At 44.2% G+C, this 23,148-nt stretch overlaps 2 protein-coding genes across 2 annotated transcripts in view; one reads left to right on the forward strand and one right to left on the reverse strand.

Moving 5' to 3' along the window:
- The window catches only part of LOC104300134 (ubiquitin carboxyl-terminal hydrolase 12), a 34,162-nt gene extending 30,141 nt beyond the window's left edge, over positions 1-4,021 (reverse strand). The window contains exon 1 of the mRNA XM_054169496.1: positions 3,881-4,021. Within this exon, the coding sequence (XP_054025471.1) occupies positions 3,881-3,928 (48 nt within the window). The 5' untranslated portion in view covers positions 3,929-4,021. The remainder of the gene's footprint in view (positions 1-3,880) is intronic.
- A 6,782-nt stretch (positions 4,022-10,803) lies between these two features.
- On the forward strand, positions 10,804-20,635 carry LOC104300133 (ras-like protein family member 11A-like). The gene is made up of 4 exons (XM_009900382.2): positions 10,804-11,405; positions 12,857-12,913; positions 15,386-15,468; positions 19,775-20,635. Exons 1-4 carry the CDS (start codon positions 11,261-11,263, stop codon positions 20,240-20,242), a joined length of 753 nt encoding a protein of 250 aa, XP_009898684.1. The 5' UTR covers positions 10,804-11,260; the 3' UTR covers positions 20,243-20,635.
- Positions 20,636-23,148: the final 2,513 nt, after the last annotated feature.

Genomic DNA, 23,148 nt, shown 5'->3' on the forward strand with positions numbered 1-23,148 from the left:
CAATGTATGGAAAGGATGCTGGATTAAGGGGAGGAAATACAGCTCTTTACAACTCCCTCAAAGGAGGCTGCAGTGAGGTGGGTGTTTGTTCTGTTCTCCATAGTAGCAACCAACAGGGTGAGAGGAAACGTCCTCAAGTCGTGCCAGGGGAAGTATTTGTGTCCTTCAGCTTAGGTCAGTCAAGTACTGCTGGAAACAGAAGCCTCCTTAGCTAGCTCTACTTTTCCCCACCTCCTCGGGGATATCTTCCCAGCTACAAGTATTATGTCTCTGATAAAGCTAAAAAAAAGTGCTACAAATACAGGTGAAACAGCAGCAAGGCAAACATTACACATTGGGGACGTGAAATCCCTGCTTGAACTGAGTAGTGTAAATTATTCAGGTGGCAAATGGAAATGTATTAGTTACAAATGACTCAGTCATCTCTTCTCCTGCACTGGAGTTAATAATTATATCCACGCCATGCTGATTCATAGTAGAATAAGGCTACCACCAATTTGTAGACTGGATTTGAGATCTTCAGGCATGTCTTACTGGTTTAGCAAACAATTAGACATGATCTGGGGTAAGTGTCCCTAATTAGCTGACCAAGAAAGACCAATAATTTCTGCTAACAGCTTACTACAGACTTCTCACAAGATCAGTTGCCAGAGAGGAAAAGATCAGATCTCTGCTTTACACCCTGCACCATTCCAGTGTTCTGGTTTGCTTCCCCCACAAAATAAAAAAGTAGTTGTCAATACAACAAAAAAGCCCCTGACTTGCAACTTAAAAACTCAGTTCTACAGCCAAGTGTCTCATCCCCCTGAAGCACAGCAGGCACATCCTGGATAAAATGATTCAGACTCATGGAAATTCGGCTCTCCTTGCTCATGAGAGAGATTGTCAGGAGAAGTTTCACAGCTCTCCCCAGCCACAGAACTACAAAGATAGTACTTCTAAATGTTTTTGAAAAAGGAGCTATGTATTATTCATGAAGGGCTGCAAAACACCTCAGAAGTGTTTTGTTTCAGTCTCCAGGTGGATTTTGAAGTTGCTTGCAAAAAGGAAACAAAAAGTAGAATCTCTGGTAAAGATAAGGGCTGGGAAACAAAATAAAGTCAAGGGGACGCAGCAGAGAACCAGAGCTCTAGTCAGTAGCTCTTGGCTATGGATGTGTCTTGCCATATGGTGTCAGCAGCCTTACCAAGCAATGAATCATAGTCAAATGCACAAGTATTTTCCTCCCAGTTTCTAATCTTCACAATGCCACATGAAAGTTATGCAATCACTGAAAGGGATGGTGCTCACATAAAGAGAATGTGATGATCATGAGGCACAGGATCGGTGATCCACAGAGCAAAAACCTGAAAGTTATTTTAAAGAAGGGAATATGATTAAAGTTATAACTATGTTAGTGCTAACAAGATCAGGTATTGAATTTAACTTGTAAAGAGAAACTGCAGAAGAGTGGAATGTCTGAGGTGGAAAATCAGAAACCAGTCCCAGGGATGGTGACTGACTGTGATGAAGGGACTGGGAATGCCACAAAACTGTTTCAGCTTTCAGCCTGAAGTGACGACTAGAAGTGCTGTAAAATCTGTACATTTCACTAAAAAGATGTAAGGCATCACTATATAGTAGCACAAGCCTGAAGAAAGTCATTTCCCAAAGGGACTTTGTCAACACAATTACATGTTTTTATAAAGAAGGCTGGGGTTTTTCACATTCACATTATGGTAAAGCAAACAGTGTTTGTATTTACCGAACATTAACTGAAGTAGATGCAAATAAACTGATTCAATTGTAAAACACAGCACCCAGACCTTCATTTTCCTGGGCTAACTGAAGAAAAAAAGGAAGTTGTATTAACAGCAAGTTTAGGTAAACTATCTAAAACATTGATGCTGAAAAATTACACAGCATTTGATTCAACAGCTATATAAAAAGGGGGAAGCAAGTTTCACACAATCATTCAGTGCTAGCAGTACTGCTCAACATTTTCTGCAGAGAAACGAAACAGAAGGTTCTCCACTTGAAACAAAAACAGTAAGGAGAACCTGCTTCTCCAAAGCTGCAATAAAGTCTTGGTAAAATAAAAAACAAACCAAAAGAAGCACAGGACTTCAGAAGAGACATTAGGACCTGCATCTGCTCCACTTTCTCCTACCATCTCAACCAAAATCAAGGTAAGCACAGGAACAAAGACGAATCCATGATTGACACAATCAGTATGCATAGCCAAAGTCTCTTAAAACAAATCACAGATGCTGGAATGGCTGTGTGCAGGTCTGGCCACAAACTCCTAGGAAAAAGCACTGCCTTACATTTGCCCTCTTAATCTGAGGCTCAGTCAGCTGATGTCAGGAATGCATCTACAATATTATCTGGGATTGAGTCAATCGCTTGCCTCTGGGGTACAGAGCTCCACAACAAAATCATGATTCAGCCACCTCTCCTGACCTTAATTTCACCTCTGCAATTAAAAATATAAATTGAGATTAGTGAAGAACGGAGTCTGGGGACATCTTCTGTGACACTTCAAAAGTTTTAAGATGAGGGAACCACTGCCACAAACTTAAAAATAAAACCTAATCTCTTGTGTTACAGATATTAGGATGAGATTCCAAACACTCAGCTTTGTGAAGCACCACTGTGGTTCACTTCAATTAAATCTGAAGATAATTAAAACTGGTGGTTAGTACTTACATGCAAAAGAAACAGAAAAACTCTGCACCCTTCACACACCCATAGAATCAGTCTCACCAAGCTGGTACATAAGACCCCTTTTATAAGGCTGCTCCTATTTCAAATGAGACTTAAAACTGAAGTTTGAGCACTTGAAGCAATTACAACATGGGGCTGTAAAAACAAAATACTAACCCTGAATCCCCTCATCTTGATTTGACATTGGATTTTGGCACTCTGAACCCCTGCTATCATTTCTATTGATTAATCTGCTTACAGCAAGCATCTCTGTGAAATGTTCTTGCCGGAATATCGTTAAGATGCAATGTTTTGTTATGAGTCAGCGGTGTTTCAACGCTAGACAAACCACTTGCTGGCCTCTACTTAGGCAGCAATGTAACTTCATTAAAAATTCTGCATAATCATGCAATTACCAGTCTCCCCCTTGCTAGGTTCTCATGGGTGATATACCCTCTTATGTGCATTCATGTGAAATGATTACAGAGCTTTTACAAACTAGTTGAACAACTATTAAATTGAGCTTAGTTGTCACCAAATGACTGTGATCCGAGCTAAAAAGGAAAAAAAAAAAACACATTACTGTTCAATAAAGCCCTTAGTTCCTCCCTCTCTGTGAGGAAGCATCCACCTGCCCCTGACACATTTCTGCGAGCAGCCGGCAGCTGACACACCCACCCGGAGCAGCGAGTCCTGCTTTCTGCGGAAGGCTCTCTGCTCCCCAGACACCTTTCCCCACCCAGGTTAGACCCCAGTTCCTCCGAATCCCTCAAAATATCGGCGCAGAGCAGCCGGGCTGGCCGTCCCCGCTCACCCTCCCTTCAGCTAATACCCCCTCTCTGTGCCCCCTGCCTGGCACAGCCACTCTCACCGCGGCTCCCCGCTGCTACCGCCGCCTCACCCGGTTCCCAGCAGCGGCCCGGCAGTGCCTTCCCGTGGGGGGGTGTGCGGGCAGCGGGGCGTCCCGCCACCTCACACAAACACCCTCCTACGCGGACAAGCGGCAATACCTCCCACAAACCTTGGCTTTTAATTACTTTTACTAATTCTTCTTTCACCCGGCCGCTGCGAGGCCCTCCTCACCCCTCAGCGGGGGGCCGGGGCCGCTCCCGCCACCGGGGCCCCTCACCGGCCAGTCCGTCCCCTCGCCCCCGGGGCTCCGGCACGGCGGCGCCCGGCTGGCGGCTGCTCTCACCATGGTACAGATGGAGGCGAGTCTCCGGACCGTCATCAGTATTTCCATCCGCCCGACGCGGCCCCGCGCCCCGCGGCCGCCCCCGCTGCCGCCGGCGCCATGTTGGGACGCAGCCGCCCAACTGACAGCGGCAGCCGGAGCCGCAGGTGGCGCAGCCGCCAAATGGGGCCGGGCGCCGGCGGTGCAGCGCACAAATGGTGCCGGCTGTGCGCCGGGACGAATGCTGCGGGGTTCCTCCGGCCTTTGGACCCCTTGGTTCTGAGCATTCCTTCCGCGCCGCTGAGCTCTTCTCCACCCCGGGCTGTCGGGGTCTACGAGACTCCATCGCTCCAGGCCTCCCTCAGGGTCACTGCAAGGCTGGGTTGTGCCTTCCCCCTGTGCTGAAATGAAGCTGGGGATGCCTTGGCATGTGTAGCTGTGGGGATGGTGATGGGCAAGAAGTGCTTCAGTCGTAGAATCATTTTGGTTGGAAAAGACCTTTAATATAATCAAGTCGAACCTTTAACCCAGCACTACCAGGTCACTACTAAAACGTGTCTCTCAGCACCACATCTCCATGGCTTTGAGACCCCCGCAGGGATGGGGATTCCAACACTGCCCTGGGAAGCTTGTTCCAGGGCTTGACAGCCCAAAAGGGAGGCAGAAATTGTGCCTTGTGTCCAACTTGAACATCCACTGGTGCAACTTGAAGCTGTTTCCTCTCCATGTGTCACTTGCCATTTGAGACAAGAGACTGATAATCCCCTCATCTGACCAAAGTGACTGGAGGCCCTGGTGAGGCAAGTGTTGCATGTGTCACCAGTGAAACCGGAGGGTTGGAGCTGGGGGATGTCACCAAACCCGCCAGTGAGGGAGACCACAGCCACCTCAGAGCACTAAAACACCTTGAAAGTGCAATGCTCAACTAGGAGTTTCCTGAGACTCTTTTTAGTGGTAGTGAGCATCCATGAATGGGTTTTATGACAGTGCCTGGTGCAATTATGGAGTTGGACAGTGGTTCTGCACCACGTAATCCCTTGCTGTTCTGCACCATGAGTCCCCGTTTCAGCAGAATCACAACAAGTGCTCTTTGAGAGCACAGCACTACAAATGACAACTGTGTCTATTGTAATCCCAAGAGTGAAGAATGTTGCAGATTGCCATATAGCCCTTCACAGAGCACATCCCAAACGCAAATACACATTGGAGAAAACAGAATTGCGGACCTCTGGAGATCCTCGAGTCCAATCCCATTGCCAAGGCAGGTTCACCTAGAAAAAGTCACATAGGAACACCTCCAGGCAGGTTTAGAATGTCTCCAGAAATGGAGATTCCACCACCTCTCTGGGAAGCCTGTTCCAGAGATTCATCACCCTTAAATTAAACAAATTCTTCCTTATGTTTAGGTGGAACTTCTTATGTGAAAGATTGTGCCTGTTTCCCCTTGTCCTGTCACTGGGCACCACTGGAAAATTACCTGCCCCATCCTCCTGACACCCAGCCTCTTGGACCCAGGGATGGGTAAAAATGTTTGCCAACTGGATCACACCTGGAAGGAAACTGGCTCACGTTTGGTATGAACTCCAAGCTGAGCGCTGTGGAGAAGTGCTAATGAAAGTGGCTGGAGGCCTTTGGGTCATGCTGTGCATAAAGCACATCAGCAGCAGCGATGGGACTGATTCCACACACCGTCCTGCGCTCCAGTCCTGACCTTGCAGGAATATCTGCGGGGAAGGGAGGATGGTTCAGTTTCCAAAGCACAGACTTTTTTATGAGGCCAAGATGTTTCCATTCTATTTGAGCTGCTTGCCTGCAGCGATGTTCTCTTACACACATTGTACTTTCCACGTCATCTACTACAGGCTCCCGAGGGAGAGTGTTCGGCAACCTAAAAAAATAATGAAATCCTTTAAAAATACGCTAAAAGTGAAAAAGGACACGTGCTGCTTGCAGGGTTGCCATGAATGGCAATGAAATGAGGGACAGGAAATACAGACCTAGTGGGATGTGTACAGTGTCTGACCAAACTGAACTGCAGGTTTAAACGATCACCTCCCTCACATTCCAAAATAAGCTCAAATATGATTTATCACAGCTGTCGCAATAGCATCTGAGGACACTGCCTTCCCCTTTAGCCTCGGGGTCAGCACAGCTCTGTGCTGTGTACAGTTATGGTGCTGAAATGGCAGTCTTGTCCCCAAACAACATCTTCTGAAGCATGTGCATGTTACCTGTGGTCAGGCTCCGAGCGGGGTGGTATCACCAGCTAGTCCTGGTGCCTGTTACATTTCATTCTATTTCTTTCTTATCTCCTGCAAAGATGTTTTTATTTGCTTTTCCCACCTATGAGGGTGTTTAGTTACTGGCAGCAAAGAGGTGGTTAAAACACTACTTCAGTGTTTTAGAACCGGGCCTTTGGACCCCAAGCTTGCAACAAAACATAAAGATGCTCAGACAAAACTGCAGAGATCAATCTGCAAATGTAATCATTGCAAAGAGACTTCAAGAAGAAAGAGCATTGTGGCCAGTGGAAGGCAGAATGGGAAAGGGTGACAATAACCACCTCTGGGGATCTTATAAAGAAAAACTTCTTGACTTCGAGGATGCAGGAGCATTGAAGCAGGCTGCTCAGAGAGGTTGTGGAGTCTTTTTCTCTGGAGAGCTTCCAAACCCGCCTGGACCTTGTGATCCTGGACAAGCTGCTGTGTGTGACCCTGCTCTAGCAGGGAGGTGCAGGGGGGGGTGTGTGCAGGGGGGGAGGATGTTGGACTGGATGATTTCCAGAGGTCCCTTTGAATCCCCACCATGCTGTGGGGGATTCTGTGATATTAGCAAGGTCACTCTGGCTCTGCTCATCCTTTATTCCTTTTGTAAAATATATGAGGAGTAATTATATCCAGTTTTAAAAGCAATGTGACACTATGGCAATAGCAAATATTTGTATTTTTAGCATGTTTCATCTCTGAAGATGTGCTGGAGTGCCAACAATGATAAAAATAGAAAATCTTACACGAGCCAAAACCAAGAACACAGACCAATAAATAAATCTGTAAAAAAATTGGTGTGGAAATAACATAATCACTGTGCAACATGCAAAGGCACACTTCTTCTTGTGGAGCAACCCAAGGAGTGGTCAGTGAACTCCCCAGAACCGTCCAAATGTTGTCAGAGCTGCTCTGAGTTCTGCAAACATTCTCCCTGTCATTTGAGCCATTGTTTTTCCAAGAGAATTCACATTTAAACAGGGTTTTCTTAGCTAAATATAAGTCCATTGTGCACAAACAATGACAATCTCTTTTAAAAACAATTCTTATTCCACATGCCAAGGGTTATACAACCTCAAATAGTGTGAATCTTTCTGCATGGATTCACTCAGTGAAAAGACTCTTCTGGCAATCTAGAAAATCAGATAAGCATCAGATTTGAAAGCCTCTGGCTTTAATTCCAGATCTTATTCCAATTCTTTCAGAATTAAGAGTCTAAATGTCATGATTTTGAGGGCAGAGGGGAAATAAGCTTGAGAACAGATCTAAAACTTTTGGAGATTATGATGCTGTTATTATTATTATTATTATTATCATCATCATCATCATCATCATTATTATCATTATTACCTTTTCTCTCTGGACAGAGATTTCTGCACACAGTGGAAACAAGCTTTGATTAAAAGCATGAAAGGCTTGGACTTGAAAATGTAGATGGAATCAAAGGAACTAGGAATCAGTTGGTCTATTTCCAAGACACAGCCTAAAACTGCTTTTGCATTTGTTTTATACAACCAGAAGTCATCACAGCTGCCAAAAGCAGCAGTTTAACATTTCCTCCACCACTGGTCTTTCATTCCTGCCCCCACACATCTCCCTTGTGTCAGCACCAGCGTCTGTACAAGCACATGGCAAGCAGCTTTTCCAGCCTCTCCTCACATAGCAGCTGCTCCACACTTGTAATGGATGGGGTTTGGTGCCCTGCTCTGAGCCTTCACAGCTCCCACTATGTTTTTGTGGTGCAGAGAACTGTGTGTTATCTTCAGTGGCAATGGGGATGCTCCAAGGGTTTGTGTAAGCATCAAACTGATACCCTGTGCCTTCAGTAGTAAGACAAGGGACAATGGATACAAACTTGACGGTTTCACCTCAACAGGAGGAGAAACTTCTTTACAGTGAGGGTGACGGAGCACTAGAACAGGCTGCCCAGAGAGGTTGTGGAGTCTCCTTCTCTGGAGACTTTCAAAACCCTCCTGGATGTGTTCCTGTGTGGACTACCCTAAGTGATCCTCCTTTTGGCAGCTGGGTTGGACTCAATGATCTCTGGAGGTCCCTTCCAACCTCTGATGTTCTATGATTCTATGATTCTTCTCCATTCCCCTTCCCAGGATATCCAACCTTTTGTGGGCTATTTGTGCTGCTGTTGCGTACTGAGCTGATGGGTGTGTACTGTCAGTGAGGACTCTAAGGTCTCTTCCCTAATTTATGAATGCTGTGTCCAAGTTCAGCATCATTTAAGCACAGTTTACATTCTTTTTCCTTAGATGACTTATATTTACCTAGATTAAAGCTCACCCACCAACTTTATGTGCACTCACTTGCTTTTGTGAGATCCTTCTGGACTTTTTCAGCACTAGTACAGCATTTGGTTGCCCAGAAGGACTTTAACCTCTGTTTCTGTTGATCATGTTGCCTCTCTTTCAGAGCAAGCCAGCAGATCTGTGTTCTTCTAGGAACATCTTTGTTCATGCAGAATATTCTCTGTGATCTTGCTTAATTCATCTGGCTTTTTATCTTCTCCTGGGATGAAACTCTTCCAGCCATCTAGAAGCTGGTAGATAGATTACTGTTTGCTCTTTTAGGAGAACTATTGTGATGAATACTTTTGTATTACTCACTAACATGTGCTTTTAATAGCAAATGGTAGCAAAGGTTCCAGCATCCTACACTTAGAGAGGCAGACATTTATAATGTGTTCAGCTCAATAACACATTTCAAAGTGCCCTGTTAATTGACCACAAGACTTTGAGTGTTTTTCCTATTCCTCCTCTCTTCTTGCCTGTTCTTACAAAACTTGTCTGAGATTAAAGCACCCTGGTAATGAAATTTCCTGGAAAGGAGTTTTCAGCGCTTGCGTTTCCACAAAAATCTGGAAGCACATTTACACTGGGAGAACGGAAAACCATTCATATAGGGGCTGTGTCCCAAAAGACACAGGATCTGGTGGCTCCTTCCCAGTATCATGAGCTGAGCAGCCCTCCAGACATTTTGTTCCACCTCTTCATCAGCTGATTTTCATGATGATCAAAGTAATAAACACTCAGTGCTTACACAGCAGCTCTGCTTCAGAAGGTGGTTTTTCAAGGGGGAACAGCTTTAGAAAAGTGACATAACCATAAATCATCTGAATCTTGTGCTTATTTTGCTGGCCTGCTGCACACCACAGCTGGATTCTTCTAAAGCCTGTTCACACTCAGCATGTCCTCTGTGATGCTGGTGTGGAAATTTGCATCATTTGACAATGTGTCCCCCAGGGAAGAGGGTATTAATCACAGAATCACCATGGTTGGAAAAGACCTTTAAGATAATCAAGTCCCACCATTATCTAACTCTAGCAGGGCCACTACTACACCATCTCTTTGAGCACCATATCTAAACAGCTTTTCAATACATCCAGGGATGGTGATTCAACCAATTCCCTGGACAGTGTGTTCCAGTCTTTGAAGAATCCTTTTTGGCATAGAAATCTACACTAATCTAGAGACGTGGCCTGACTTCCCATCCTTTTGTGCTAGCACACAACCGTACCCCTGGCCTCTCAAAACCTGCTGGGGAGAACTTGATGTATATGCCATGGAAATGTTCAGGGTTGGGCTTGATGGGGCTCTGAGCTACCTGCTCTAGTTGCACATGTCCCAGGGGGGCTGGACTAGATGGCCTTCAAAGGTGTCTTCCAACCCAATGCATTCTATGATTCTGTGATTCTATGATTCTGTGACTGAAGGCAAAGATGTGAAAGTAGCTGGACTCTCTATGCAATGAGCCATCTCTACTTTCTGCCTTCTAGGAGTGTTCAGAAGACAGGGAAAATCTGCATCCTCTGGGCCCTATTATCTGTGGGTGGATTAGCTTGTGGAGCTTCTCTCTGCTCATATCTGTGTCTCCCACGCAGCGTGACAGAGAACATATCTCAGGGGTACACTGCCTGTCAGGCTCACCTCTTGCCCCTGCTGCTTAAAGCTGCTCCAAGCTGCTCCTGCCCCTCTCTACAGAGGGAGAAGTCTTTCAAAGATAAATGTTCTAGCTGTATTTTCTGCAGTTTATTTTGCATCTGTTTTTTATTATTTACAGTTTTGCTTTATTTGGGTCATTCCCTCCCCACTGTTCTTCCCCTTTTTTCTCTCCCCCCCCCCCCCCCCCCCCATTATCTTTGATAACTGGGAGTTGATTGTAGTGAGTGTATGGTTACATGCTGTCATCCCACCAGACCTTGTAGCCACCAGCTGTCTTAAAACTATGCTGAGTTCTCCTATAGAAGTCTTTCTTTCTTCATTCCCTCTGTCTGGCTTGCTCCACTGAGTCCTTCCTCAGCCTTCCCAAGTCTGTCACCAGCCTTTAAATTCACTTTTTCCATGTTTGGAGAAACTGCAGTGTCCCAACCCAGTGCAAAGCCACATTCCAGCAGGCCATTTAGACTAACAACACGTATAAAGCAGCAGATCAAATGTATCTTGGAGGGTACATATGTGAGCTAGTACTTTGGAACAACCTACAGCTGCCTGAAAACTGAGGGGGGGTTGGGGGTGGAAATATGTTTTCCTCAAGTGTCCCATCAGCTGCAGTGCTCTGAAGGGGCCCAACTGCAGGACACAATAAGACAGGGAGAACAACAGAGCATGAATCCAATTGAAAATGCAAAGGAAGTGGACAGGCAGAACGGGATTATTCCAAGTGGCATGAGAGCAGAGCACGGGCGTGAGCGTATCTGGCTGCAAACACTCCCCTGATGACTGTAAACCAGAAGAATCTCGTTTGAGCAAAGAGCCAAGGGGCAGCACATAAAGCAGGCAGTGGGGAGAGATAAAGCTGCAAGCGAGGGAGCGTGGTTGATGGAGGGACAGGCTGGTGCCCGGCTGGAGGAATGTCATGGTTTCACTTGTGATTGGCTGGGGAATGGAGGAGTCAGTTTTCACGGGGGCTGATCAAAAAGTTTCCTTTTGCTTTCCAAAGTTGCTGTCTGAGCAGAGGCAGCGGGAAGAGGAGGCCAGTCACTCTGACATTCCTCAGGAAAACTACTTAAATGAAATGAGAAGGCTTCTCTATCCAAGGATCTACAGCCAAGAACAGACGCCGAGAAGCTGTTTTCTTTCTTTTCTCCCCCAACTCCTCGTGGAGTTGAAGAGCTCTCATTTCTGGCATGCGTCTCATCTCTCAGGATACTATGTCACAGTATTCTACTAACTTTCTTTTGCTTCCCATACCAGAGTATCCTGTCTTAGACTGTGTGCCCAACAAAATCATCAAGCTGGTGGTGCTGGGTGGCAGTAGCGTTGGCAAGACAGGTAAGTCCACAGGTGTAGCTCTGTGCTTTTCCTTCCCACTGTACTTACGAGTTCCTTTGCAACTCGGGTACACCCAAGGCTGTGAAAACTCTTCTCCGTGGCAGCTGGAACACCTGAAGTTACTTTTTCGATTTGAAAATGCTGAACAATCTGTGAGGTGGGATTTGCTGTAGGTTAGTGTGAACAGCCAACACGAGGGAGTGAAGAGGAAAGGGCACTGCCTTGAGAGCTCTGTGCTTACAAAGGATTCTACTTGGTCTTGTGCAAATTTAACTCTGGCTAAATTTCCACACCCACAAAATAGGACCGGTGGGTTTTATTCACCTGTTGTAAATGTTTTATGCTCTGCAGACAAATAACAGCATGCAAGATGTGTCTTCTTGTATTATTTTTCAAAGGAAAGGAAAAGGAGAGAGGGTAAAGCAAGCAATATTTCTTCTGAATGTATGGTTTGTGATTTTGGAAATTATTAAGGCCAGATCTGAGGTTCCACCAGACATAGTCTTAGACTTGATCTTAGAGGCTTTTTTCAACCAAAACAATTGTATGATTCCCTGATCCTAAAACATTGGTTTGGATTTGAAGCAGCCACATGTTCATATGAAGTAGTTTGTTGAAGGTAGCTGCACAGTCAATTTTATTTAAAGCTACTGAAGAGGTGACCCAGTATCCACTGTGAGAAAAAACATACTGTAAATGAAATCCATGATAGAGTTGTTTGCAGAACAAACCCTTTTGTTTAGCCATTAACCAAGTGGCTTTGCAAATGATTAGGAATCTGCTGAGCTGAAAGCACTGCAGGAATAGAAGCTGCCACAATGGGATTTTAAGTGTTGTAAAGTGACCAGGAAAAAGGGAAATGCTCTAATCCAGCGCTGTAAGAAAGCACCACAGATTAAGGGGAATAAGCAGGGCCGGGATGCTGCAGCATGACCCATGTGTGCAGAGCACATGGGTTTGTTTGCTGGTTGTGATTAGATATCACTAATGGGTTTCATGAGGAGGGCTGAGGATTTGTAATGCTGGGAAGAGCCGTTACATCCATCAGCCTCACTTCTTACATGACACCGAGCTCTTAAACGTGGAATTTGACTTAGTTTCAGTTTACTGGCTTGTTGCTCTTTATCTAAGTGATTTCCAACCAAAGGTGAGGTTGTTATACCTGCAATCCCAACAAACATCTCTCTGTACCCTGCACTGAACAGCCACACTGAATCTGAGCGGTAATTTCCAGCAGGACCTGCAAAAAACTCTCCATTAGCTACCACAGCCTGGCCCCAGATCTTTTCCTGTGAGTGTTGAGAGAAGCATTTGCAGAACAATATGTGAGCAAGTCAAAGATTAACTTGGTTTCATATTATATTAACTCTTCCAGTAAGATACTACATGTGTTCTGCAAAGATTGATTTTGGTTCCCATTACAGCCCCATGTTTTTTTCACTGTTTTACAGCCCTGGTTGTGCGCTTTCTCACCAAGAGATTTATTGGAGACTATGAAGCCAATACTGGTGAGTCTGCTTTCTACTGCAGTGCTGCAGATAGCTTGAAAAGAAATCTGCTGTGCTTTGTGACTGCTGCATATTACAAGAAAGCCAAGCAGTGTTAGATGTCCATAAGGTGCATATTTTCAGTTAATAGCCTCGAGCTATGAAAGCAATAAATCAAAGGCTCATTATTTATGATCCTTTTAGCTATTTTTTCCCCCCAGCTTGATGGAAAAGGATCAGAGTAAAAGGTTTGCTTGGGGACATACCTATACTAATATGCAGGCTCCAGAAACAACTTGCATATCGACCAAGCCACAGAAACCCAATGCTGCTCTCTCTGCAACCTCAGGGAAGCCAGAGGAATTCCAAAGTGCATAAAAGGCAGTTTGGAACTTTTTCTGTGTACTCCCTGTTTTCAGAGCCTTTTAGGACAAGGGAGACTTCCAAATCAAAGTCTTCTCCCCACTAAGCGAAGCAAAGTGACCATGCAAACTGCTTCTGCTGCATTTCTTATTTAATCCTCACATCTGAGAGGACAAGTTCGTGTGAACTGTTTAATGCTCTGTTCCAATAAAGTGCCAACAGTACTGGCCAGAAGGGATCTATGCACACCAGCCTTAAAGGGGGCTGCAGTGAGGTGAGGGTTGGTCTTTTCTCCCTCCTAGCAGGTGACAGAATGCAAGGAAATGGCCTGAAACTGTGCCAGGGCTGGTTTAGGTTGGATATTAGAAACAATTTCTTTTCTGTAAGTGTAGCCAGGCTTTGGAACAGGCTGCCCAGGGAGGTGGTGGAGTCACCATACCTGGAAGTATTCAAGAAATGTGTGGGCATGGTACTTTGGGACATGGTTTAATAGCCATGGTGCTGTCAGGTCAGTGGTTGAACTCAATGGCCTTAGAGGGCTTTTTGAACCAAAACAATTCTATGATTCTATTCTGTGATTCTATACCTGCTAGCACATTCCAAACATAGACCATCTCACAGTTTTGGGGTGAAAGAGGACAAAGAGTCAAAGCAGTGATTGCTTCATTTTGGAGATGCCTAATGAATTGAGAACAATGAGTTAGGAAAGGAGATGGCAGTACAAGACACCTTTGATCTCTGCTTGTCTGATGAAACACAATCTGAAAGCTCCTTCCTACAGCTCCCTCTTGCTGACCCTAGGTAACCTTGATGGTTGGCTGCACTATTTCTCTCTCTTTTCCTCTATCTCTTCTATGGGAGGCTGTACATTAAGTTAGACTTTGGAGCTTTGCAATGGATTGCTGCCAGAAACATTGCTGAGAACCACATGCTTTTCTCATTAAGCCACCAGCCCAACAGCCATGATGCAGAAGAAACAAATATGCCAGAAATAAGAAACAGGTGGCAATGTATTTGTGAGCACTCAACCATGCTTCTCTTTCAAATGGGTGTAAGGCAGAATGCAGGCAGTGGCTGGAAGTACCTGCTCTTTTTTTATGCAGTGCATCACAGAGAGGAATAGAGTAGGTAGTGTTAGATAATGGTTGGACTCAATGATCTTAAAGGTCTTATTCAAATTAAGCAGTTCTGTGTTGTCTGGTCTTGTTTTAGGGGCATAGTGTCTGCCATAAAAGAGTATCCTTTTTCATCTCAAAATATGATTTGTTTTCCAGAACAATAATTTTATATTTATGTATATGTTCCAGAGGGGCTAGATGATCTCACAGGCTCAGAATTAAAACATAGCATGACAACCTCAGAATCCCAGCATGGTGGGGCTTGGAAGGGACCTCTGATGATCATCTAGTCTGTTCCACCCTGCTAAAGCAGGGTCACCCACAGCAGGTTGCCCAGGATCACAATATCCAGGTGGGTTTGGAATCTCTCCAGAAAGGAGACTCCACAACCTCTCTGGGCAGGCTGCTCCAGGGCTCCAGAACCTTCACAGCCAAGAAGTTTTTCCTCATTTTTAAGTGGAAAAATAATGTTGAATTCAGATGCAGTTACTAGGAAGAAAATTAACTCTATCCCAGCTGAGACCAGGACACTTTGCTGTACTAAATCTCCTCGTATTGTACATGTTTCTGTAAGCTCACGCTCTTTTCCACTGGAATGAAACCACCTGTTTCATTGAATCAAAGATGATTTTCAGGAGTGATGGCATTATTGTTACTAGCTGATATGCCTGTTAATCCAAGTTCCTTACTCTCCAGTACATGTGAGGTCAATGCTATGGGTCATTCATAAGATCCAAACTGAAGTTATCACAGACACTTAACGTGCACTCCAATAACACAATAAAGGTTAAGTCCAGGCTAGTAATGGTTTTATTAGAGCTGGATCACTCCTAGATAGCTTGAACTAGTCCTTAGCGCTGAATATGTCATTCAGATTAACCTGAAGTCAGTGTCTAGTCTTTGGGGATTGCAACTGAACTCTGACTGATAAGCTCACACAAATCCCAAAGAGCTTTATGAACTTTTTCTTCTATGTTGCAGTCACTGACTAATGATTTTACTTTTCCACCAGGTGCTTTGTATTCAAGGAAGTTCACCATAGATGGGGAACAGATCTCTCTCCAGGTGCAGGATACTCCCTTTGTTTCACTGGAGGTAAATACCTGCTCAGTGTACTGGTACTTTACCACACTGTTAGTGGCTCTTGTTTGTCACCAGCACTTTCATCTGTAAGTAACTCCACTTTCAGCAGAAAAATACCTGGGCTTAACCAAATGAAGACTAAAGGGGCCACCTTAAGCCCCATCAAAACAAGCCCTTGAAGAGATTAAATCAGGCTCCTTTAAGAGTAAGTTGAAATTAAAGCTGTTTCAAACACATTACTGCATCCCCAGGCTAAACCCCAGCAGTAAAATCATCATCTGGCTCACTCCTGCAAGTTCCTTGATTGTTTTATTCCCACTTGTCAAGTGTTTTCTGTCCCCAAATGGCAGACAACTCACCTGCCTAGAGGTTCATCTTGGACCTTTCTACCCACCCAGAATCAATAAAAGGTGTTTCTTTCCAAGGGGACAGGCCTCACAGCAGTTGTCATTTCCAGCTAGGGTGCTTTTCAGTGGTTTCCTTACCTTTTCTCAGTTTAATATTAAACTAGGAATCTACTTCTAGTAACATTTTTCCAAGCAAGATCTAAGATCTCTTTTTTTTTGCTTTGAGATGTGCTTCACATGCAGAAAAAGGATGAAAATAGTGTCCAAGCAGCAGGAAATGTAATGATATTTATTTGTACTAAATTTGAGAGTAACAATTCATGTAGAATAGCTGAGGTTTCATGATAAAATTAGGTGTCCTCTTGTTATTATCAAACCTAAACTTCTTGATTCAGCCTTAACCTCAGTCTAAGCTCAGACTTGGTCAAATATCTGTCTGGATGGGAACACCACCTTCTCTGATACTCTCTCAGACTAGCCCTGGACAGCTTTATATACCTTGTTTTGTCTGCAGGGACCCATGTGTACCTGGGCTCATTTCTGTGCTGTAGAACTGTCCCTTCCTGAGTTTACAGAAGGAGAGCTCCCACAGCCTCACTTTCCATTTCTGTTTTTTTTTTTTCTGATGACTGGGGGTAGATGTAAGCAGAAAACTTTGACAGAGTTTCACACTGATGCTTTTGGGGCTGCAGAGAGCAGAGGAGAAGACCTCTCATTTACTCTGGGCACTAAAAAGCAAACAAAAGCTGCAATGCAAGTCCTCCAAATACAAAAGCCCTGTGATAGCTTGCTTAGAGGAGACCTGCAAAGAAGAGCTGTGGGTGGTGATTAGGCACAATTGGGACTGCCTGATAAAGACTTAACAAAAGGAATCCCCTCTCTGTTGTATCCCATGGAGAAAGGAGAGAGTGAAAGGATTTAATTCCCTCTTTCAGCCCAGATATATGTTTATTTTCCGGTTTCTTTGTTTTAATTGAGACTGTGCCCTACAGTTTTGTGACAGGAGCTCCACAAAGTTTAGTAATGCCAGCAGCTGAGGTTTCTTAATCAGGAATTATTTTAATGTAGTCAGGATTTCATTTCCTTTGTCCCAAACAAAGGTCTGCACTGTTTCAACACTTCCCACAGACACACTTATCTTAGCCTCCATCTGTTTGCATCAAATGATGAAATAATTTGAAGGGACTATTCCTGAACAGGACTTACTCAGGCTGAGAATCGGTTGGATTTTTCTGTTAAAATCCTTGAGGAAGAGAGCTTCTTGCTCTCAGGAAGGGGAGGAAGTCATGTGGAATCCCTCAGGATTCTAGCCACACCGGAAATGTGAATGTTTAAGGGAGAGACTGAAGCAAACAGAAACTGATTTTGTTAGGCAGTTCATTGCTGCCTGGTCTCTACACAGCAAATAACTGTGTGTGTTTCAGAATTCATCCTGGAGCAGAGATTTCCATTTAAAAAGTAGCCCATTAGCCTTTGATTTTCCTGAATAAAGCATTCCAGGGGGGATTATCCATCCAGCTCACCACTGGGTGGGCCTAGCTGGAGTAACAGGGAATTTCTGCTCATTAGGGCTCTCTGGGTCTACACCTTCTCCAAAACCATTTTCAAACGCTTGCCAGAGCAATTAGTTCTTTTTCCCCGTGAAAGGAGTTTGCTGGTGAAAAGAGGCTAGCAGGACATGAAGGGTGGCTAATTATCTACAGATTGGGTGCAACCCAGGCACCAACAGTGCAAATTGCCCTTCTTCCCACAGTCTGCCCTGTCCTGGCTTCAGTTCCCACTCGCTAACCTTTTATACAAGGCTGCTGGTGAGGCTCTCTTCATTTGTGTGCAAGTCTGCTGGGTTTGGGGGTTGAGGGTTTGGGGAGAGAGAGAGGCATGATAAGAGCATCTGTTAAACCATTTACCTGCTAATAGGAGTTAAGAGTTACTGTGAGCAAAGAACTACTAGGTGTGATGAACCAGTGTCTGTTGGCAATACTGAAACACAGTAAAACTCCTGTTGAAAGTTGTGAGCCTAATTTATAGCCTGAGCCCTCAGAAATTCCTCTTCCTGCTCACAGAAGAGCCTTGTCAGCAGTCCTGTTTTTACTGTCTCATCTACCACTAATGAGATGATCACTTTTGCTTGTTCTTTTCCACCTCTGCTTCCTGAAGTTAGGCTTTGTAATTCATATTTACACATCTTAATATAAGGGATCTGTTTGGGGAGATTGCTGAGAACACACAAATTCTGTTAAAATGGATGTGAATGGCACATATATTTTCTATAGATAATGGAACATATGTTCTGAAGGGCTTGCTGAGGATTTCTTGGCCAGAATTTAGTAGTAACAATAAAAAGACTTTGGGCTCTGTATTCAAGCTGTTGAACTCCCCCTAAATGCACAAAAGCCTCTCATTCCTCTCGGCTTCATCAGGAGCTGAATATTGAATATCCTTGGTGCCTTGTTGGATGTGAAAGGAATTACAAAGTTCCAGAAAACCTGTATTTAGAGGAATTCCATGGTTCTATGAATGTCAGTTTGTACAAACCAAGCATACTGGCAGTAGCTGCAGCACGGATCTCCCTCTCCGACTGGGTTACAGGCCAGCATAGACAACAAAGAGTAGAGGATTAGCTGAAAATAGCTTCATCTTGAAAAGTGAGCTGATGTCTTTTCAAGCCCACAGGACTGTGTTCAGTTTTATATTCGCAGCTCTGAGGATTGTTATGGCTGGCTGAGTGGGAGTGGTGATGGGCTGAGCAAATATGTGAACAACAAAACAATAATATAAACCCATTGCTGCTGCACAAATGAGCAGTGAGACCTTACCACATTTTCAGCTCCAGTAATTGGTTATTTGTTAGAAATTGCTTTTTCAAAGGAGCTTTGCCTTTGAGTATCTGGAGACCTACATGGCAGAAAAACCAGAGTTGCTGAGAACCCTCAATCCATGGAGATACTAAACAGAGAAATAGAAAAAGCCCTGAAAAATCCACCTTGGGGGACAATTGTTCACTTGCAGTAGTGAATTTTATAAAGCTCTTGCCATGACCATCATAATTTTATCCACTATAAAAACACAGGTTGCTGTCACACTGGTTTAGCACAATGGAATACAGAACAAAATTTTCACTGCCACTACTTTGGCTGCTCTCTCATTTTCAACTAATCGGCTCTGGCCCCTGTCCACATTGCTGCTTACCTGTAATATGTTACTGTCACAGGGGAAATTTCATGGAACCATAGAATTGTTTCTGTTGGAAAAGACCTCTAAGATCATTGAGTCCAGTTGACCTAACACCACCATGGCCATTAAACCGTGTCCCAAAGTGCCATGTCCACACATTTCTTGAACACCTCCAGGGATGGTGACTCTACCACCTCCCTCAGTAGCCTGTTCCAACACCTGACCACTCTTGCAGGAAAGAAACTTTTCTTAATATCTAACCTCAACATCCCCTGGCACCACCTGAGGCCATTCCTCTTGTTCTATCATCTGATAATAGGGAGAAGAGCCCAACTCACACCTCACTCCAACCTCCTTTCAAGGAGTTGCAGAGAGCCAGAATGTCTTCCCTCAGCCTCCTTTTCTCCAGGCTGAACAAGCCCAGTTCCCTCAGCTGCTCCTCACCAGCCCTGTTCTCCAGACCCTTCACCAGCTTTGTTGCCCTTCTCTGGACCTGCTCCAGCTCCTCAATGTCCTTCTTGGAGTGAGGAGCCCAAAACAGAACCAAATCTTTGAGGTACGATATCACCAATGCTGAATAGAGGGGCAAAATTTCTCCTTTCTCTGGTACATTCCCCAGCAGTCAGAGGGGTTTGTGCTTGTCCCCTGAGAAACAGCCACAGGTTATAGAATCATAAAATCATAGAATTGTTAGGTTAAAGCAAAGCGCCGAGAAGCTAGCACGTTGCATGACTGTTTGCTCTGTCTGCTCCTCCTTCTCAGCTTTCTAACCTCACACCTCTTGGATTTGCCTGCAGGATGACACTGACAGCATCTGCTGCCAGGAGCAGATAAACCGGTCAATCTACTGGGCAGATGGCTTCGTTTTTGTTTACTCCATCACAGACTATGAGAGCTACCGAGTCATCCGGCCCCTCCACCAGCACATCCGCAAGATTCACCCCAACGCTAACATCCCCCTGCTCCTGATGGCCAACAAAGGCGACCTCCTGCGAGCCAGGCAAGTGTCCTCCAAAGAAGGCCTCCAGCTGGCCAGTGAACTGGGAGGTACTTACTATGAAGTATCAGCCCGGGAGAACTGTGAGGGAGTGCATGAAGCCTTCCAACAGCTTTGCCAGGAGGTTAGCAGGATGATTGGGAGCTGCAATGGAGAGAAACGAAGAGGCCTCCACCTCGTCCGACCCAAGTCTCCAAACATGCAGGACTTAAAGAGACGTTTGAAGCAGGCTCTGACTTCCAAAGGGAAATCTGCTACTACACTTTGATGTAGCCAACAGAAATTGTTTTCCACAGCCCTGAAAAAAAAGCAAGAGAAGCAGCTGGTCATAAGAGGTGCAGCTGAAACTCAGCAGCTGGGATCTGGGGGGACTCTTACATTTTGTCTTTACATCTTCCTTAAAAACCCTGTGCTCATTCAGCAAAGGAACAGACAGAATTTGCTCTTTGGGGCAGGGATTTAGAAAGCGTGGTTTAAAAAATAGATTGTCCCAAATGATTTCCTTTTTCAAAGGGACACAGTCAAATAGTTTAGGCTTAAAAATGTGACTTTTGTTAATAAAAATAATTAAATCCTACTTATAAGAGAAGTGGCTTCTCTTGAGGATGGTTGTAGCCTCAAATATAGGCCACAAGCTACAGCAGGACGGGAGGAGAGGGCTGCGAGCTGTACTGAGCGAGCAAAACTGACCAGATCTGCTCAGTCACAAGACTGGAAAATGAAGGCAAAAAGTAAATGAAGAGCATAAATAGTGAAAAGCAGTCACTGAAAGCTTTGAAATTGCAGATTAGAAAGTGTTCTTAGCAATGTGAGGAGAGATCTGTTCGTATGGAAGCGTTAGTCTTGCAGTGTCTCTTTAAATGGAAATTCTTAAAAAAAACCCACTATTTTGTCAGATGATTTTCCTTTAAACAAATACTGTCTCCTTCTGAAAGTGATGAGAAGGACAAAATACACACCTGTAGCAGCATGGTGTAGTCAGCTTCTCAGTGGTGTACTTCACTTTTCCTATATGGCAATGAGAGGGATAAATAGAGCAGTGAGGTTTAAAACCTGCAAAGAAAAGGACTGCATTAATCAAGAACAAGGAGGTGACCTAAAGCTATTCCCCTTTTTTTCCTCCAAACTAGTTAGTTTTCAAGTTCAAGATGCTGTTTTAAAGACATGAGGCCCTTGCATAAAATATGTTTAATTAATTAGATACTTGGTTTGTTTGTTGGTTGGTTGGTTTAAAGAAGGAAGGGTTTTATGATGCCTGAAATTGCTGTCTTTGGGAATTCGTTGTTTTGCTCTTTGCCTTAAGACCAGACCTGACTCCATGTATGTAACTCACCAGTGAGGATGTAACTCACCAGTCTATCCCAACACCTTTCACTGGCAGCATTTCACTGCCTTGCGTCTCAGCATGTACAACGGATTTGAAGCTGCATCCTGTGAGCTGCCCTGTTTTATGGCAGCACTAACAACAACATCAAGCATCCATCATTCCCTTCTCAATGAGAGTGGAAAGACACTGGGTTGGACCATGTGAAAGTGATGGTGCCACAATCTTTTCTTTGAACAGCCCATATGAGCAATTCACAGGACCATGCAATGAAGTAAAGCTCAATGATTTATACTTGGGAACACAGAAAGGAAAATCCTCATTTGGTGGCTACAGAAAAATAATCCCAGCTGCAGTTTCAGCTGGTGATACTGAGCTAAATCAACCTTTTACTCCTTAGGAGCAGCAAAAATGTAAACTGAGTCTGATGAGTATTTATATAGCTCAGGGCCTGGAAATGTATTTTATATTAAACTACTCTAGTCAAGTATTTCCTTATCACCTGGATGTGCTCTGCCTACAGCTCACTTTCTGTTTTATTGATTGATTTCCACAGCTGCTCATCTCAGAATGTCTTATCTTCTGATTAATTTCAGATTATTTTATTCGCACCAAACAAAGCACTGCACCTTTGTATGAAATTAGTTTCAAGTGGTAGTAGGAGGGGAAAAGGAAAGTTGGATTATCCAAACAGGGACTCACAGAATCACAGAATCATAGAATGGTGGGTGCTGGAATGGACCTCTGGAGATTACCCAGTTCAACCCTCCTGCTAAAGCAGGGTCACCCACAGCAGTTTGCTCAGGGTCACAATATCCAGAGGGGTTTGGAATCTCTCCAGAGACGGAGACTCCACAACCTCTCTGGGCAGTCTGCTCCAGGACTCTGGCACCCTCGCAGCAAAGAATTTTCTCCTCCTGTTCAGATGGAACCTCCTGGGTTCCAGTTTGTGCCTGTTGCACCTTGTCCCATGACAGGGCATCACTGAGAATAGTCTGGCCCCATCCTCTTCACCTCTACCCTTTAGCTATTGATCATCATTGATAAGATCAAACACTAGCAGAGGATTTCATGGCCAACTAACAATGTGCTGTCTGATCAGTGTCATTATTCAGTGCAGGTACTTTGGTGTGGTGTTTATCAGAACAGAATTTCAATATATTAAATTACTAATAGCAGAGCTCAAGTATTGGATCTAAAGATGTAATAACATGAAACAGAGCAAACACACAAACTGCACGTTGTTCCCATTGGAAAAATGATCACCAATTCGGAATAGCAATTAAATATTTTACTGTCCCAGTACTATAGAACCAGGGCTGAATTTGCCAAAGACAATTTGCTGCCAACAAAACAGTTTTTGTCAAAGTCTAAGAGAACTGGGTACTTCAGCTTGTTAACTTCATTTGGCACTTGATCCTTCAGCTCTAATCCTTTCTGACTTGGGAAGAAAGTTCAACAAATTTCAAACCTGTCAATGTTTTATATTCAATAGAGATTAATAAAATCATGCAGGGTCTTTCCTGAGTAGAGTATAAAATGACTCCTTTATGTCTCATGTTCTTGATCCTTGTTTATGCTAAGAGTATAGTCTTTTTCCTTTCTTATAAACTAATACACCCTGCTTTGGAAGTATACACAAGTATTCCTACATTTGTTGTTCTCCATAAGTCAATATTCCTACATTCCTGCGGCAGTGTTGGGGAAAATAAAGTCTACATTTTAGCTAAAGCCAAAAAGCACTGAAACATTTAAGTCTTCTCCTAAACACTAACATGTGGAAAACATTTCTTCTGTTCCAGGGACTTGAGTCTAGTATTTCCTTTGTTCATTGACCAGCAATACAAATC

The sequence above is a fragment of the Dryobates pubescens genome, chromosome 18 (genome assembly GCF_014839835.1).
Source record: "Dryobates pubescens isolate bDryPub1 chromosome 18, bDryPub1.pri, whole genome shotgun sequence".
NCBI classification, from domain to species: Eukaryota; Metazoa; Chordata; class Aves; order Piciformes; family Picidae; genus Dryobates; species Dryobates pubescens.